At 39.3% G+C, this 18,477-nt stretch overlaps 1 protein-coding gene across 10 annotated transcripts; it reads right to left on the bottom strand.

Moving 5' to 3' along the window:
• Nucleotides 1-950: 950 nt before the first annotated feature.
• Nucleotides 951-18,352, bottom strand: LOC131257568 (casein kinase 1-like protein 4). 10 transcript variants are annotated; one of them, XR_009177511.1, is made up of 19 exons: nucleotides 18,062-18,350; nucleotides 17,917-17,957; nucleotides 17,169-17,238; nucleotides 16,905-17,053; nucleotides 16,298-16,393; nucleotides 16,136-16,210; nucleotides 14,213-14,270; nucleotides 14,066-14,129; nucleotides 13,500-13,584; nucleotides 13,277-13,403; nucleotides 12,026-12,108; nucleotides 10,739-10,796; nucleotides 9,560-9,699; nucleotides 8,862-9,062; nucleotides 8,570-8,683; nucleotides 8,171-8,225; nucleotides 7,862-8,042; nucleotides 2,790-2,953; nucleotides 951-2,417 (listed from the first exon to the last, which is right to left on the bottom strand). XR_009177511.1 is itself a non-coding variant. In XM_058258359.1 (15 exons), exons 1-14 carry the CDS (start codon nucleotides 18,135-18,137, stop codon nucleotides 8,865-8,867), a joined length of 1,320 nt encoding a protein of 439 aa, XP_058114342.1. In that variant the 5' UTR covers nucleotides 18,138-18,350; the 3' UTR covers nucleotides 8,381-8,683; nucleotides 8,862-8,864. The 10 variants fall into 10 exon arrangements, 1 of the variants encoding a protein (XP_058114342.1); XR_009177506.1 differs by having other exon boundaries at nucleotides 951-2,953; XR_009177508.1 differs by having other exon boundaries at nucleotides 951-2,953; nucleotides 8,171-8,217.
• Between the last annotated feature and the right edge of the window lie 125 nt (nucleotides 18,353-18,477).

Here is an 18,477-nt window from a genome sequence, read left to right as displayed (position 1 = left end):
GGTTTCTAGCGCAAGAATTTTTTGCATATGCGCGAGAGAGAGAGAGAGAGAGAGAGAGAGAGAGAGAGAGAGAGATAAGTGGAGGGATATTTTAAGAACCAATTTCACCATTTTGTTTATACAGTTTCCCTATAAAATCTCACCGTTTATTTAATTTTTTTTACCATCCGACGAATAATGTGTTGCCAGCAGTCAGCACATAGTCGAGCGCATAGTACCTTATATATATATATATATATATATATATATATATATATATATATATATATATATATATATATATATATATATATATATATATATATCCGAATGCGAGTTGAAACGGCACCAATTCACACTGAACTCGTGCTAACTTTTTTGAGAACGAATCATACGTGATGTGACTCTAAAATCTGAACGCTGCACGTGAAGCAGCACCTCATGAAACCCCTTGGGCCCAATTTTTACTTTGATCCAAAACTTTGGTGGGCCATGAAAATGAAAACTGTTTCCTCACTTGATTTGTATTTCTCTTTGCTATGGCCCCCCCGAATTTTAGATCAGGTGGAAATTTAAAACTGGACGGGCTGCTATGGACTGGTGAGCCGGGCAATCAAATACATAGAGAGAGTAGAGAGGAGGAGAGTTGAGACGCTGACGAAGGGAAAATGGCAACCGGGCAGCGACGGTTTGGTGCTCGCCGGAGGGAATGGCCAGGAAGGGTGGTGCACTAGGGGCAGGCGTCCGGACTAACAGAGAGGGAGAGAGAAATGGTGTGAGTGCGTGTGGGGTGTGAGTACGTTTTTTTTTAAAAAATGTGCTGTGCGTTATAAATAAATAAATAAAGCAGTGTATGTGAACCGTCACACAGCACCATGGCATAAACTAGCTACAGCCCCATTTTTAGGCCAATGTGTTACCTGTGCGGCGCAAGACGTCAAGATAAAGCAAAATGTGCCACACCAAGATCACGAGGCCAAAATTAGGCTGGTCCATTCATAACATGGACCACACCATCTACAACGCCGATCATATTTTGCAAAAATTGCATGTGATTTACGAACAGATCCACAGGAATACATGCTGCATGTGAAAGTTTGCATAACAGTGCATGTGATCATTTCTCGTTACTCTTTTGCTCAACCAACCCAACGGATTCATGTGGGCCCTCTTCTCAGCTGATAGACCATCCTTCAGATCCACCATCCAAGGCCGCTGCTAACTGCAGCATGTGAACAAACAGTGGATGATGCAACAGCCAGCAGAAGGCCGGTTGGATGACCAGGGTCATCTGATCGGGGGCTTAAGGCATCACCCATCCTAGAGGAGACCCACAGGACTGCTAGGATCACCCACACAAGACAAAATGCTAAATATTGGCTAAAATATTAGGATCACAGCTTTATTAGTGACTGTGGGTCTTCATGCAGTAGGAGACCCGGTTGCATCGAAGGATAAAACACAGTACATTTCACAAGCGCATCATAGAAATTAGGGTGAGAGATTGCACAAACTTTTTAAGTTGGGCTCATCTTCATTAATCCAGACCATTGACATTAGGGGCCACAATATTGATGACCCATGCATAGAAAATGGCCCAGAATGGAAATTCTACAGAACATTCGGCCACCTTTTTTGTGGAATATCAACTGTTGTCACCCTTTCTTAACCATCCATATGTGAAGTCACCGTTGACAAATCGGGGACTGGGAAATTTTCAGCGCATAGATATTGTTTTTTGACTCAGCGACATATACCAACTCGATTTGTCTAGTCTTTTAAGTCATGACTCCACCACGAGGTGAACCTTGGTGGAGCTCAGACATCTCACGTGAAGTGATTTAATGGCAATGAACGAGATGGGACTCAACCGACCCCTAGTCCATTTGGACGAGTCGAATCCAACTTGGATATCCAAGTCTGCAATCCAAGTTGCACTGACCAACCACATCCATGGCTTGGAACGCTGAACGCCTACCCGTACACGCTCAACGCATAAACAGTTGGCGTGCAAACACTCAGGTTGGTATTGTATAATTCCTATCACCTAAAACGGATAAAGCATCGCCTGAGAATATCCCAAACCAAGCAGTATGGGCCTTGCATCCATTGGACAACTTTGACAAACATCTTCACCGTAATAACCAACCAGTTCTACCAATGCATCCCAGGGGTAACCTTTTGGGCAAAAGGCCATGTGCCACTCTGCTTAAATAAACCGAGCAGTTGTGGAACTTTTGCTTTGTTCTGCGGAGACAACAAAACCGCATCCAAGTAGCTGCATCCCGGTCCAGTTGGCTCCACTTTGGCCCTACTCTAAAACACCAAACCTCCATCCTAACTCATCATACTAGGTATTAGATACCTGATGCCGACTAGAGGCAATTTCAGTCGCTACACAACAACATACTGCCCATTTACAGAGAGGAAACTTCTACCTGCATCCAGACAATCCATCAAAACAGCATCTCATCTAGCCTCGCAAGGGCAAGACCTGCCTGTTCTTTGAGCATCACCAAAGGCAGGCATAATACACCATTGAACACAAGTCACTGGCCATTACGACTTCTGATAATGAGAAAACACACCATGCCAGGATATGGATGGCATCTCATATCACCCTGCCCTTAGTGGCAAGAGCACTAAAACCAAAAAACATTCTTCCAACTCGTCAGATTTTATTGTACTATGAGAGAGAGAGAGAGAGAGAGAGAGAGAGAGAGAGAGAAACCGAGTGGCCAGCAGGTACAACGAGAATGGCCCGGCCATCTCAACATTGCCTTCCCTCTCTCCGACCTTGCAAAATATACCTCTGATAGGACCTGCTCTCCTGCACTGCATATTTGTTTATGCCGATGGTAACATTAGCAGAGGCTATAGCCTGGCCGTCAAACTTGTAAGTTGTAATCTTCCATTCCTCCATTCCTTCTGTACAATTTGATTGATGATGCCCAGAGGATGACAGAGAAAATCCCTGCAAGCTTCCGTATAAAGGTCTTATAAAACAGGCTCAATATTCAAGGCATTCATAGAATACTGAATTTCAGTTCAGATATAAAATCTTTGGACTTCAAATAAAACACAGCCATTGGAGTCCTTACTCTTGCCCCGGTGGTAGACTCACAAGACTTTCAACACCAGGTTAAGGGTTCAAGTACCCATAAGTGGTGAAATCCCACTACGGTGTGTGTGTGTGTGGGTGTGTAAAAATAAATAATAATAATAATATTATTATAAAAAAAAAAAAAATTTTAAAACACAGCCATTGGAAAACTGAATCAATTACCACTAAAAAGGAGCAGTTTCCAGCACTCACATGCTTTGAACTAAAAGAAGAAAGAAAACTGGATAGGATATTCAACTTGAAACAAAAAGAGTTGTACAATTCTTGGACATCCAGCCATTTATATACCTTACGTTTCAGAGGGATTTGATTGGCAATTGAAGACAGACGTAGATAGCAAATTCTGATTTTATATCCTTACGTTTCAGAGGGATTTGATCGGCAATTGAAGACAGGTGTTGATAGCAAATTCGGATTAACCAAATATAAGACAGAACGACAAGTCATCTCTACCGTATATGACAAGAATTTCCAGAGGCAAAAGAGTATAACAAAAATAGTAACAGAACTAAACCATGAAATAAGGACATTAGAAGTGTTTTCAACCATTTGGAAGGGCATCTGGGTAATAGAGCATGAAGCTGTGTTCCAATGTTATCAGATGTCCTCCAAGAGGGCTGAAGTTCTGTTGAAAACCAATTCAGGGTCCTCTCCACCCCAAAAAATTAAACTTCTACCACCACTTCCCTCCACCTTTCTCCCACAACTTGCAACTCATCTCCTCTCTCCATGTGTCCTCTGTGTTTGCTATAGTTGCATGAAGCCATAGAGGGAATCTGTAGCAGATTCAAATACAACAGCTGGAAATTTTCTATTTCAAAATGTTAGCAAGTATAGACAGCTAGGAAAGTGGGAGCAGCACCTGGGTGAGAGGTTCGTAGATAATTGCTAGTCCCACGACCTCCACATGCACCTTACCTTGCATGCAACCAAACGTGCCAACCTGGCACCATAGTTCTAAAATTTGCTGAGTTAACCCGAAGCTCACACCAGTCAACTCAATCAGGTGAGATTTCAAGCCAAATCACTATGAAACTCAACCTAAAAGTAACACAGCCAGAACTCGACAAGACTCGTTAAGTCAGCCTGGAAACTCAGTTGACTCACCATGACTAGGACCAAATCACTCCTGGTCAAAGTACCATTTAGTAGAAGTCAAAAGGATGACACAGCAATTCAAACCCTCAGCCTCCTCTATCAGTGGGCAACATTTTCAACCAGTACTCGATTTGTGTTGAACTGTTCGTTTGTTACACATTTTATATTCTCATTAGACATTAACTATTTTAGTTATTAACGTAAAAAATAATAATAATAATAATCTAATTAGTTTTATTTATTTTGAATTGAAAAGAGAAGCAGCTGGATCCTGACAATGCTCCCTAGAGAACCAGAAGAACAAAAGCATGTCTGACTGAGATGTGCATGTGGAGTGACGACGAAAGAAACAAATATTAAACACCGAGTCAAATCATATAAAGACTCGGTCAAGCCTTCGAGTCAACCCGACCCAGCTGGACATCGACTCTGAGTCAAGTTTTCAGGTTTTTGAACTATGTATGGAACATTTAGGAGATCTGAGACATGTATCAGGTGAACTATGTGCTTTAGTGCTAAGAAAAGACAAGTAAAGAAATGAAAAGATGAGACAATTTATGGATCTCTTTCAAAGTGAAGGAACTTTCCAAAAGAATTGTATGCATGCTTGTGCCAATAGAAATGGATACACCAAAGTCCTCCAACAATAAGAAGACACATGCATCTCTAAAGTTGATATGCTCACGATGGCAGAAAACATGCTCCGGAACAAAGAATAAGAATATGAAAATTTGAGGAAAGCAGATTAAGTAATAAATTCCTTGTTATGGGGTTATTATATGCTGCCGGTCAAGAAATGAACCTTCGTAGCTACTTCTATTTAATGTTTCTGGACAAATCTGCTCTAATATGTAGATCTATTTAGCAGGGACGCATTTGTCCAAAAGCAGCAGCAGCGAAAGTTCTCCTAGTCACTAAGTTGGGAAATGTATGAAATATGCACGGCAAAGAGGTTACAGGACTGCAATTTTATCCATTTTGCCAACTGTTTCCCGAACCTCCTCGGCCTATTTCTTGAATAGGTCAAACCAAGCTTCTCAAGGTAGTTGAAGCGGGATCAGTGGGTAGTGAGGAGCAGAGTTGTAGAGGATACTGCCTTTAAAAGTCATGTGGGGTTTTTCAGAGGAAATGGAGCAGAATCCTTTGGAGATGAAGTGGGAATTAGAGGAAACATCACAAAAAAGAAAAACATAAGAAAAGAGCTGCTGGGGGTTGCAGTGGGGGACTCCAGCGGTAGTTTTGTGCTCCCATTGCCAGTCCCATGCCTGGATGGAGGGTTGCATCAGGTTAGCAGCTGGCATGCCACAACTTTTCTCATGAATCCTGGCAATATGATGAAGAGAAAAAGAATTTTTTTTATTCTTTAAAAAAAAAAAAAATTTTCCATTTCTCACTTCGTGCTAATTAGCAAGGATGACTTTTAGCCTTTTAGAGATAGGGAACATGAGGACCACAATACATGAAGTGCGACAAGATTAAACACAAGATGGGCAGAGATAAGAAAGAGATGTCGAGCTGGTAATAAGGTAGGCCACACCCACCAAGCCTTATACAGAGAAATTTTATGGAAGCCCAAGAGGGATCATTAGGCCTTCCAGAATGGACATGTTCAGAGTTCGTAGAGTGACATTAATTTAGCCAACTCAGATCCAGAGAAGATTAACGGTATGGGTATGTTGGCGAGCCATGCTTAAAAGGCCTCTGCATCAGACACCTTGTGTTCCTGTCAAAGATATGCAGATGCAAGCTAAAAATAGATGGGTGCTTACTCCTTATATTTATCCCATCAGTTACCAAATATTGATGCAAAATGATCAGTTTGATTAAGTTTTCCTATATGAAAAATAAGTTCATTAGGTTGGGTAGGCTGTATTATGGAGCATGCTGGTGGTACCGGGCTGTTGTGGTCCCACATGATGTGTGCATCAGATCAACCATGTCCATCATGTTCTTCCCCTCATGCTCATGTAGAAACCAAAAATCAGGCCAATACAAATCTTGTAGTGGGCCACATCGAAGGGAATAAATCATGCCTAAAACCACAATTCATGTAGTGTTGACCTACCTGGGATTTGGAATCGCCAAATCTGTCCGTTCATACCGGTGAGAACTCACTGTAGAAACCAAAAATATCAGGCCAATCCAAAACCTAAGTGGGCCACAGAACAGGAAACAATGCAAGATCACGTCTAAAACCACTAAAAATTCATCAAGCCTGATCCGACCCGACCCGACCCATTTAATTGTAAATGGGTCTGGCTTGACTAACATGCTATGACCCAACTCAGGCTTTAAAATGGAATATGAGCCCAAACAATGGAAACATGTACTAAAAAAATAAAAATAAAAAAGGAATTATATATACTTTTCTTTATTTTGTTTCAGGTTTTAAGCTTGTGTCAGATCGGGTCATCTGGCCCAACTCATTGATAACTTATATGGGCTGGTCGGGTCATGTATGGTTCAACCCAAGCCCAACCCATCTACTTAAACAGGTTATATTTCTAGACCAAGCCCAACCGACTACCCATTTCACTTGGCCTGAACCCCACCCAAAAAGCAGGTAAAGTCAGTTGACCCACAGCCAACCCAATCAATTGCAACCCATACAACTAATTGACTATCATAGGGTGGAAGATAATCAGATAGATTGTTGGAGGAGTGATATCTTAAAGAAACCCAGTGGGGCGTTGCAGCTCTTCATCCACAACTGTGTTCTACATCGGAAAATTTTTTACCTCTCATCTTTCACTAATTAAATACAATCAGCCTACCCTAATGGCAGTTTTATCATTTATCTTCCTTCCTACATGATAGCTTCCACAAAACTTAGAGAAGTTGACAGGATGTGATTGAATGCTTGGTGCATGCCTACTACAAGAGGTTTATGTTACACATCCTAACTTGAACCTATGTTACCCAAGTACAGGAAACAGGTATCAAGCAAAACAAGGATCAGATAGCTCATGACACAGGTACAATAAGGATTCATTACAACTCATAAGTAAAAGCAGATCAAAAGAGTCCCCAATGCAAATTGGTTCTGCCAATGCTTGATATACAGAAAACTAGAGTTTTTCAAGCTGTTACAGAAAACAAACAAAGTAACACCCAACAAAAGTGTTGGAAATAGAGGAGAAAACGGAATTTATACTATTTCATTTTTTAGCAGGACAGTTATCAGTTTCTTTTTCGTATTGTCAGACCCAGCATGAACCAAGAGATGAAACAGGGACCTTAAGAGAAAGGCAAAAAGAAGTCACCAGCCTACAGTAAGAATCTCTTGCATAACCTTGAAATGTCATTAGTTACCATAGCAATAACAGACAACAAACACAGTAACATCCAACAAAAGTGTTGGAAATAGAGGAGAAAACAGAATTTATACTCCTTTCAATTCATTCTTTTAGCAGGACAGTTCTCAAGTTCTTTTTCAAATTGTCACACCCAGCATGAACTAAGAGAAAAATAGGGACCTTACGAGAGTAGGGTGAGGTGGCAGTATCACATTTTCATTCCGTATAAGTTGCCAATGAAAGGAACCAAAGCAAAAAAGTTCATGGAAATAATTCCAAAGCAGTTATCTCCATCAAGATAACTATAGCCTAAAGCATCATTATAGGCACATAATTCAGGTAGAATGATTGGAGAGGAAACAACCACAATCGGGCAACTTCATAAGCACATAGACCAGAGGCCACGTAGCTTGCATTTGTCAACTCCCGATTGAGTGAGTTGTGAGGCCCATGTTAAACATATTTCTCTGGAAAACAAGTGCAGACCACATAAACTGCTGATATTGATTAAGTTTCTGCCTTTCGACTGATCAGAGCATCACGTTCTGCAGAATAGGAAACAAAAATGGATGAGTTACTTGGATGCAATGCTCTTGACAAGAAACCAATCAAGAAATGTGCAATCAAAGCACCAATTAAATTACAAACTTATGAGAGAAGTTCTAATCCGTACCTGAGGCAAGCCCATAAAGAAAGTGTTAAAGCCAGCACCCTGAAACACTAGATTACTGTGTCTTATTCAGATGGTGAAGTTAAATAAAAAAAATAAGGCGAACACCCATGGATTTGATCCAAGAATAGAACAACAAAAAGAAAATACACGAGAAGTTTAGCATCCTGAACCAAATGAAACACACAGAAGCATTGCTGAGAAACAACCATATAGCACAATGGAAACAGTATGATCTATTAACAGAAGAATGGAAGAAAGCATTTCACATATTGTCCATGTACATGGAACCACAAAACAAGAGACAGATGTGAATTATCTGCAACAACCACGAATGCAACAGCAACCAAGCACTGTAGAGTGTAGACCAAGTTTAGCATCATCCAATGTGTCTGAAGTCACCTTAATAAAAATACAGTGTCTGCCGAATCCAGAAAGTGAGTCGTGCAACGATAATTTGCAGGCACCTTCACAGCCTCTTCATTGTGTTCTGTGAAACTCTCTCCAGAGCCACTCCTAAAGAACCAAAAAGAAGAAAAATATGTTCAACTGAAAGAATATCATAAAGAGTATAATCCCAATATGGCCTATACCTAACGCAAAAACACCATATGCAAACATCAATGTAGTCTTCTAAAGAACAATGTAGGATATTTTTGAAGAGAGACTTTGAATCAGATAAGAGTGCCCTTACCAATTATTTGGCTGATGAATTGCGTTGCAATGATCGAAGCCAGCTACTTGAAGATCCAACAGTATTACCTGCTCCTAGACCATTGTGTACAGCTTCAGTTGGCAACACTGGTTTTGAGCTTATGGCATTTCTCCTAGACACACCCGAAGGAGCAAATGAAGTAGATGGCATGTGATCTCTCTCCCCAAAAGTCCCTGCTTTCTGTAATAATGGAAACCACAGAATACTAAATGAAGAATCTTCACCATTACATCATGTAAAGTAAATAAACTGCATCAGCAGCCCACAAGTCTTTAAAGAAACCTTTTAAACAAAACATGAACGCATTATCCCAAACAAAACAACATACTCCGACAAGACTACTAGAAGTCTAAGCCTTTTCGAGACTAGTTCAGTTTTAACCATGCTGAATTTGTTAAGAAGAAGCATGGAAATCAGGATGGATTTTGAACCAAACTGAATCGTATAAGTTCTACTCCACCCTAGCATCAGCAGATGTGCTACATTGAAAAGCCCATAGCTGGTTGGACAGTATGGAAACACAGAGAATCTTAGTGATATGGGAGAGCCTCTTTCTTCTTCTTCTTCTTCTTCTTCTTCTTCTTCTTCTCTTTTTAATTTGCAATATGTATGAACTATGAATTAACAAAACTATATTGCAATGTGGTGGCCACCTGCCAACCACGGTAAATACTTACATTCTTTTCACTACGAAGATTGTCAGCACCCAAATTTTTATTGATTGCTGATTTAAATTGCATTTGAACTCCAGGGCGAGCAGCATTACTCAATCCCATTCGATCTGCAACCTCGGCTGAATGAGAAACACCATTTCCCCCTGAGATTGGACAGGCAACCAGAATCATAAGAGTTATGGTCAAAACAAAGATTACAAACCAAAAAAGTTATGCCCTATATAATATGCTTGCTAATAACTAAACATTTCCTCAATATTCCAGACATGAGTCAGCATTAATAGAAATTTGCAAGTACAGGTACTACAATTGAGGCATTATTTTCAAAGTACACTGGCAATACGTGGCAATCTGTTATTTGAATGAGTCACAACAAGTCGACATTCGATTAACATATCATCATCCAATGGTTCTTTATATGGTTGCTAATATAAGAATAGAGTAACTTATTGTGGCAATGACATCTGAACTAATTAAGTTAACATTCATAGCAATTGGTAAGTTCAGGTACTACGACTGAAACATTATTTTGCAAAGTAAATTGGAAATAGCATAGCGATCCATTATTTGGAAGAAACACAAAAAAACACCACTCGATTAGCGTATCATGATCCGATGGTGCTTCATGTGGTTGCTAAGATATAAATTGAATAAGAAGATGGCCCTGCAGGATATTATTATCTAGTTTATTAGACAATCACCAGCTCCCATGAGATGTCTTTGCCCAAACCAAGAGTTTTGTGGGGTCAGCACCTAAGCCTTGCGTAATCAGTTCTTACATGCTCATTTTTTTTTTTCCCCTTTTCCTTCCCTTAATTTTCACAGAAAATATAAGGAACCAGACCAGACAAGCTTCTGCCAACAAGGTATTCAATAAAAGTAACAGTGGCCGTAACGTCCATCGCCGTTACTGTTACAATGCGGGCTGTAACATCCCCTTCTTTTCTTTTTAAAAACCCTATATCAGCCCTTTTATGGGCCAATTTTTTCTGTAACGGTCAATACAGCCCATGACACATGACAGTTCCCACCATTACCGTTGCATAACAGCCATACTTTGTCCGCCAAAGATTGTCAACCTAGATTTTAGTCATTCTATGAGGATACCTCGTTGATTTACGAGAATAAATTAAATGTTCAAAATGTCCTTAAATGCACAATTTGCATGCAACTATATACTACCTTGATGCTTGTCAACATCAATTGCTATTGCACGACTGCTCATCCCTCCAGATGCTGGCTGCAAATTTAGATATCACATCAAATTAGGATACAGGAAAGTGAAAGATTCATCCCAATTCCAACACGAATAGCTGTAGAAAAGACTAAGGGCCTATTTGGGAGCGTGGATTTGGAACCCCCTGGATTTGAAATCCTCCTATTGTGTTTGGCACCCTGGATTGGGAATCAACTTTAATCCAAAAGTAGCTACGCATGGTATATTTACAGGGGTTTGAATTTAATTACTAAACCAACTTTAATATCTCTAATTAGTGACGTATGTAATGTTTGACACGATGGTTGTAATAAGCCCACTAAAATATATGCTTTGCCTGAAAATAATGAAATTCCAAGTCTCGGATGGGCCACAAGCACAAGATCTTGTCCAAGGACTAACCAACGATTTTTAACCATTGATTTACATGGACAATGTTTGGACGGTGTTGATCATCATATTAAAGTAATTATAGTGATGCAATTGATAATCGGATATCATTAGTGGGCTATGTGCCCAATAGAATAATAGTATGGTGACACACATGTTACACATGCAACTCTTGAAAGGATTTTAGATGTAATCCAAGCTCTCACTATGAATTTCAAACACCTTCTTTGAGAGGATTTGAAACCCCCAGTTACTTTATGCTGCCAAACAACCAGGGGATTTGAAATTCCCCCAAATCCATGGTGCCAAACGACCCCTAAGGGTTTGTTAGATGCCTAAAAATGAGATCATCTCATTTTAGTTATAGTCATAATTACACTTTTTTTAAAAGGTGAGAACACACACTCACTTACACCCCCACACACACACATGGGTTCTCGAACCCATGACCTCGGAGTGGAAACACTCAGTGTTTACTAGTGAACCATGAGTGGAGTTACATATTAGAGATAATTTTTCTTTTTGTTAAGGATTAAAAATAATCTTGATTACCGAAAAAGCATCTCTAATACATTATGATTAAGTAAAATGGTATGAACTCATTTTTAGGCATCTACCAAACAAGCAATAAATTGAAAAGATTCAGAATTTGCCCGTGTGGTTAAAAGCTTGCAAGTTCCAGAGGTCCCAAGAAAAAGGAAAAAGGAAAAAAAAAAAAACACACAAGAATAATGTCAATAATACAATAAAATAAGAAAGGGCAAAAGTAGAACACTTCCTATAAGAAATTTCATGAACACTTCCTATAACAAATTTCATGAACAGACACTCTTAGAGGACTTGCTTATAGGTGAAATACTAACAGAAAGTTGAGGTTGAGGCTTTGCTCTTTGGGCTTGCTGATATTTTAAGATGGTCCAATCAAAAACATAATCCAACTCATATCCTGCCATCAAGGGAAAAAAGTGAAATAAATGTTAAGAACAGACAGGCAATAAGGCAATAATAGATGTAGCACAGAGCATGAAATATTCAGCTGAGCTAAACAACTTTCCCTTTAAGATGTGACCATTGATATGCAACCCATAACTGAGGGGATAAAACTGGATGCTAGGAAAACTAATCAAACTAGCAACTGTAGAATCAACATCTCCATGAAATTCCTGGACTCCAGCTGCCAATCAAAACAAAAAACAAAAATTCCTGGAATCCAGCTCACAGTCACATGATTCCCACTTCACAATCACTTTTACTTACAAGGGTAACAGGCTATTTGATCTAATGAGAACTATTTGACATTTCAAGAGGAAAATACTAAGAAAGAAAAATATCCTAAACGGGCCAGTAAGTTTGATCGATCAGTTGGGAAGGTTACAAAGTAACTATGTTCAGGTTCAGCTTAACTTTTCACGTGCCCAAGAAATATAAAGCATTTTTTTCTAAATGATACACTATACAGCAAAATGAAACATGGAAAAGGGTAAACATGTCGAACCAAAACCAAATTCAGGGCCATCCAAGAAGAAGGAAAATCTGATACTGAAAAATCAGGGCACGAGACCTTCAACTGCTAAAATTGTCACATAAGAAATCAGGATTTCAAAAACATTCAATCAGTCAGCTAATATGAGGCAATCGATTGGTAACTGTCCAACGATTGATTTTAGCTTAGTGGCTAGATGCCCAATCGTTTTAGCCTATTTTGGTCCATATCTTCTAGAACATGAAGCATCTTATACAGAAAATCTTTCTGCACAAAAAGAAATGACTAACTAGTCATTCCAATAACACTTAACAAATTGAAACCCATCCAAAATCCAGTGCCAATTCAAAAGAAATGGATGGGGCAACAGACATACTGGAAGGATAGGGACTTTGTCCAGTCATGCTACACAGCAAGGTATTCAATAACGGAATTCAATACGGGCCAATTCGAATAAAATAAAACCTGCATCGGTCCTGATACAGGCCATTTTTTCGATAACAGCTGTAATGGCCTTTACGTAACTGTGTTGAATACCTTGCTACACAGTGACTATTTGCATTGACAAGACTGCTTCTTTCTAGCCAAAGAAAAACTTATAAAGACTTGAGATAACTTTATTCAGCCATACCTTCCTGAGTGAACAAGTCACGAAATAAGCGCTTCAAGAATCCATAATCAGGCCTTTGATCAAATGTCAACGAGTGGCAGTAATGGAAGTATGATGCAAACTCCACAGGATGGGACTTGCACAAAACCTTTAAGAAGGATCACATCATTAATGAGTCAGCCCACTTAGATAAATTTAGGACTAAAGGAAGAATGTCAAAACTTAATTTGTCACAGATACACACTTCAATAGGTGTTGACAACTTCTTCTCACATATCTTATCATATTTTTGCTTCTTTGTGGCAGCTCTCAGACCCTGCCATGGAAGGCTGCATACAAGAATACCTGGGTCAGTTATATAGAAAGAGAAGTAAATGCATCTACCATAGAAGTAATAGATAAGACAAGTAGAAGTTAACACTACGGAACATGCCCAAGATTCTGAAACAGAACACTCTTTCACTGTTTTTAAAGGCAGTGAAATTTACCAAAGCAGAAACAAAAACAGATTCTAATTTTTTTTCCTTCTCATGTTTTTTATCAATTAAAGTTAAAACAGGCCCATTAGATTCAAGCTTTTACTTCTTATGCTCAACAATACAGGTATACCAAAAACTTCAGCAGCAGCAATCCAATCGTAAAAAGTCCATATTAGTATATTTTCTTCTTTTTTTAAAAAAAGGTATATTACCAGATTTCTCCTGACCACTTAGAAAACACAGAAATTGCATATATGCAAAAAGAAGATTGAACAAACTACTTAAGCGTATAAAATATTATGAAAACTTGCAGTAGAGAGAAAACACATACCTCCCTCTTAGAAAATACAAGAGAACATATCCAAGAGATTCCAAGTCATCCCGTCTACCTTGTTCTGAAGGAAAAAGACAAGAATAAGTTACACAGCCATATTTAATTCTACATAAACAATAAGGCAATGTATCCCTCTTTACTTACCAATGCCGAGATGAGTGTTGCAACTTACATAGCGTGCAGTGCCTGTTAAATTTTTGTTCTCCCTAAATGAGGAAACAAAAAGGCAGCGAGCAACTGATTAGTCATTTAACCTGGGAATTCGATAAACTTGGTAGTTCCAAAGAATGAGAGACATCTTTGTACATATTAAAATGACCTAGAAGAAAGAAACGAAAGAGATTAAATTTTCATTAAACGAAAAGATGTGTATTCTGCTGATTATTTTGCATCCGTGATCGTCTCTCTTTGTTTCAAAGCCACAGTTACTTGCATGCAATACCTCTTTTTATAAAGGTTGGCAAGCTTGCTAGACATTGCTGTGCTATAAAGTTGACAATTTAAGTGATCTATTTTATATTCACTGCTCAGTAAAATAAGCATGTCCCACAGGGCCTGTTCAGATACAAGGAATCCACAGGAACCAAAAGAGAAAAAAAAAAACAATTTTCCCTTTATTAATGCATTTTGCTATTTACATTGCAAAGAAAACCCCTAACCAATAGTGGCTCAAGATACAACGTGACCATTGTCTAATGAATCTAGGATTTCCACATCGCTACCCCAACAAATCACGCTTTTGGGAATCCACTGCCAAACAGTGCTGGAAAACTTAATAATTACAGTTATCCATGTCCACCAGAGTAAAGAGGAAGGTTGATGTCTGGTAGGCAACTAATCGCAAAATTTTTGCCAATCTATTACTCAAAAGCCAACCCCAGTGAACAGGAATCCACCAGTGATATCCATTACTCTTACCAAATAACAAAACCCTTTCTACTAAGCCCAAACATACTCACGTATACACCATACACCTTCCCAATGGCAACAAATATCATGACATGCGGAAGTATCCAAATCATACAGAGGAAACATATGATCGCCACCCAATGATATGCACAGCACCTTCAGCAATCCTATCACATTAAAAAAATAGGCTACCGCTCCACATCAGAACCAGAATGTTGGTTTGATGGGCTCCACCAAAGATGGACCATCAGCCTAAATCTCCTAGCATGCAACATCCTAGCCATCCAACTCTTGGAATTTTTTAATTTCTGCATAGGCCACTATTGTATTTGTTTTCTTAGCCCTCTATTAGCAAGCTGGGATTGTTCATATTGGTCTACCCATGGCAAGGTCCATTGGATCACCAACTAAGCAACTACAAAGGGGCTCGAGTACGCTTCATGAAGAGTATGGTTAAGGTTTGAGTAACGCAACTATGCAAAGGCACTGAACAGAGAGCCAAAACACGGTGGCCCATGAAATCAACCACAAATTGGAGAGAAGCCTCTTCACTTCTGACGCAGGACAACTAACCACTTGCTCTTGAAGCTCAAACTGATAGAGCATGGCGAATCAATCCCTTTTATCTCATAGCCCAGGCCTCACATCCCATGGGTTAGGTCATCGGCCGAACCACCCTCGTGGGCCCCACATCACATGGGTTCCGCCTCACATGGATCGCCCACCCCGAGTATGCCCCTGCATTAACTTCACTTGTCAAACGAAAGGGATGGGTTGCCAGAGAAAATGGCCTCAACCCAGCAAGAAGGGGGGGGGGGGGGGACCCACCTTGAATTTCCCTTCCTCTTCATGTGTGGTAGAGAGATAGAGAGGGTAGATGAGGGAGGTAATAGGTAGGAGAGGGGAGGTGTGGCCAGTCATCCCATCGGGATGAGGGATGGTGGGTCCCGCTAGGAATTGGGGCAACCACCACACTGCATTCCTCAGGTTAAAAATCAAAATAATTCTTCCCAATAGAAAGGAATCCTACATGTTTAAACCCCTGTATTCAATATAGTTCAAAAAGTATATAAAATGTGAACTTCTGCAGAAAGAATCATGACACAGGCCTCTAATAATAATCCTGGACAGATACTTCAGATTGAGAAGGGAACAAACATGCCTGTAAGGAATATGGCGGTTGGTTGTAGAGTCCCGATATCTTTTTGCAAGTCCAAAATCAATGATGTAGACCTGGACAACTCGATACAAGTCAGAGAATGACAGCAGACAAGCAGAATATTTATATAGGTCACACAAAGACTTGATAATAATCAGTACCTGGTTTGCTTTCCGGCCAAGACCCATGAGGAAGTTATCTGGTTTGATGTCCCTGTGCAAGAACCCTTTTGAGTGAACATACTCTATCCTTGTAATCTGCAAAATACAATTTTATTTTATTTTTAAAAAAAAAAAAAGGACAACCATCACTGTAAGTAATTTGACTGGATTTCAATTATGTGCATATTCATGAAGAAGAAGAAGAGAACAAAGGGGTGACTGGTCACTAGCGGACATCAAAAGAAGATGATACAATTCAACCTTCTTGTTTGAGACGAGGTGGCCAATGGTAACATCAACAGATTGCTGATTATATAGAAATTTAATAATGAATGTGAACCCATCTCAAACAAAAAGCCTTTCCGTGAACCATTTATACAGTAGAAAACCCTCAATCGGGCAGAACAGAACTTGTGCTCCTTGTGCCACCAACAAAAATGAAAGCTCATTAAACAAAAGAGAAGTCCATGAAACAATTTGAGATGCAGTCCCTCGCATGTCAAACTAAATTATCATGGCTTGGAAACCCAGAAAACCCTGATGATGCATTTGATCAACTCTAGAACAGAATTAGCATGATAATCCAATGCAAAGAGATTCTGTTTACCATCTGATCAGCCAACAACAAGACTGTCTTCAACGAAAATTTCCTTCCACAATAGACAAACAGGTCTTCAAGACTTGGCCCTAGCAAGTCAAGAACAAGAATGTTATCCTCCCCATCTACTCCGCACCATTTGATGTTGGCAATACCACCTGAAGCGAAAATTGAAAATGAGAACCTATACAATGAAAAAATAAAGATAAAAGAAAATAAATATATATGTGTGTGTGTGGGTATTTTACTGTCAGTCTGTCACATGATACATACTTCCTCCCTGAAGAATGTTATATAGCTTTGCCTCATAAAGCAATTGTGGATGTTTCGTCTTGCTGTTTTCCTATTAAACCACAAAGTACGAAGACTCAATTGTTAGTTAAAATTATAAGATGATATTGAAAAATACATATTGGTATGATGAGAGCATAAGACAGAAATAAAAAAATCCAGATGAATAGAAAAGAAATTTGGAACTGCTTGAATATCGTATAACTAATACAATATACAACAAAAATGGAAAAATTAAGGCTATTTCAGTAATACCCATGTAAAAAATGGAGTGTCCATGTTACAAATAGTTATATAATGCAGGATTCAAACATACAATTCTGTGGAAAGCTCAAACAGGTTTTAATCACGAGGAAATTTACTTGTCCCCATACATACAAGCAAAAAAAGCTATCTAAAAAGAGAACCAGATTGCCAACAGCAACTTCATCAAATTCAATTGCAATTATTCGGTCCCTGGTAGCAAAATTTAGGGTTTTGCCAACATAATCACAGTCAAAATCGTTTGACTCAAAGTCGAACTAACAATCACAAGTCCAAGATCAAATCCCTAATACTGAAAGAAACTGTTCTATTCAATTTCTGCAACAGTTCCGCAAATAAGGAAGGGAGAAATCCAGCAGAAAGAACTCACGATCCATCCGGATTCCAATAGCACCAGATCACACAGAAAAATCCCAGCAAAAAACCATTAGAACAGATTGCATTAAAATGATAGAGAGGAACTCACAATCTTCACCGCGACGATCTCATGCGTGTCAACATGCGTCGCTGCATGGATCAAATTTCAAGAGAATCAGATACCAAAGATTCTAAAATCTTCGACTGAAATTCCTAAAAGGCAGAGAAAACGAATAGAGAAATCAAAAGCTCACCGAGATAAATTTGTCCGAAGGATCCACTGCCGATCTTACGGCCTAGCTTGAATTTCTCGCCGACGATCCTCTCCATGCCGTAGATAGATCTCAATCTCTCGAAAATCTCACAGCATGAAGAGCTAGGGTTTCTGAAATTCTCTCCTTTTGGGGAAATTCAAGGAGGATGGGAGGAGAGAAAGTTAGGATTTTCTCTTTTTTATATATAGAGAAACCGAAACCACACGCGAATACTTTCCAAGAGGGAGATGGGATGAGACTTGGGCATTTATATACGGAGATGAATGGAGTTAAATAGGGATATTTTCGGGATTTTGGTAAATTTGCAGCGGACTGAAAGGTGGAGAATGGAGATTGACGAAATTGCCATCGATGGGAAGGACAAAACTGTAGAGGCGATTCGCGCGACTAGAGAT

Source organism: Magnolia sinica, chromosome 1 (genome assembly GCF_029962835.1).
Source record: "Magnolia sinica isolate HGM2019 chromosome 1, MsV1, whole genome shotgun sequence".
NCBI classification, from domain to species: domain Eukaryota; kingdom Viridiplantae; phylum Streptophyta; class Magnoliopsida; order Magnoliales; family Magnoliaceae; genus Magnolia; species Magnolia sinica.
This window is presented reverse-complemented; position numbering and strand designations above follow the sequence as displayed.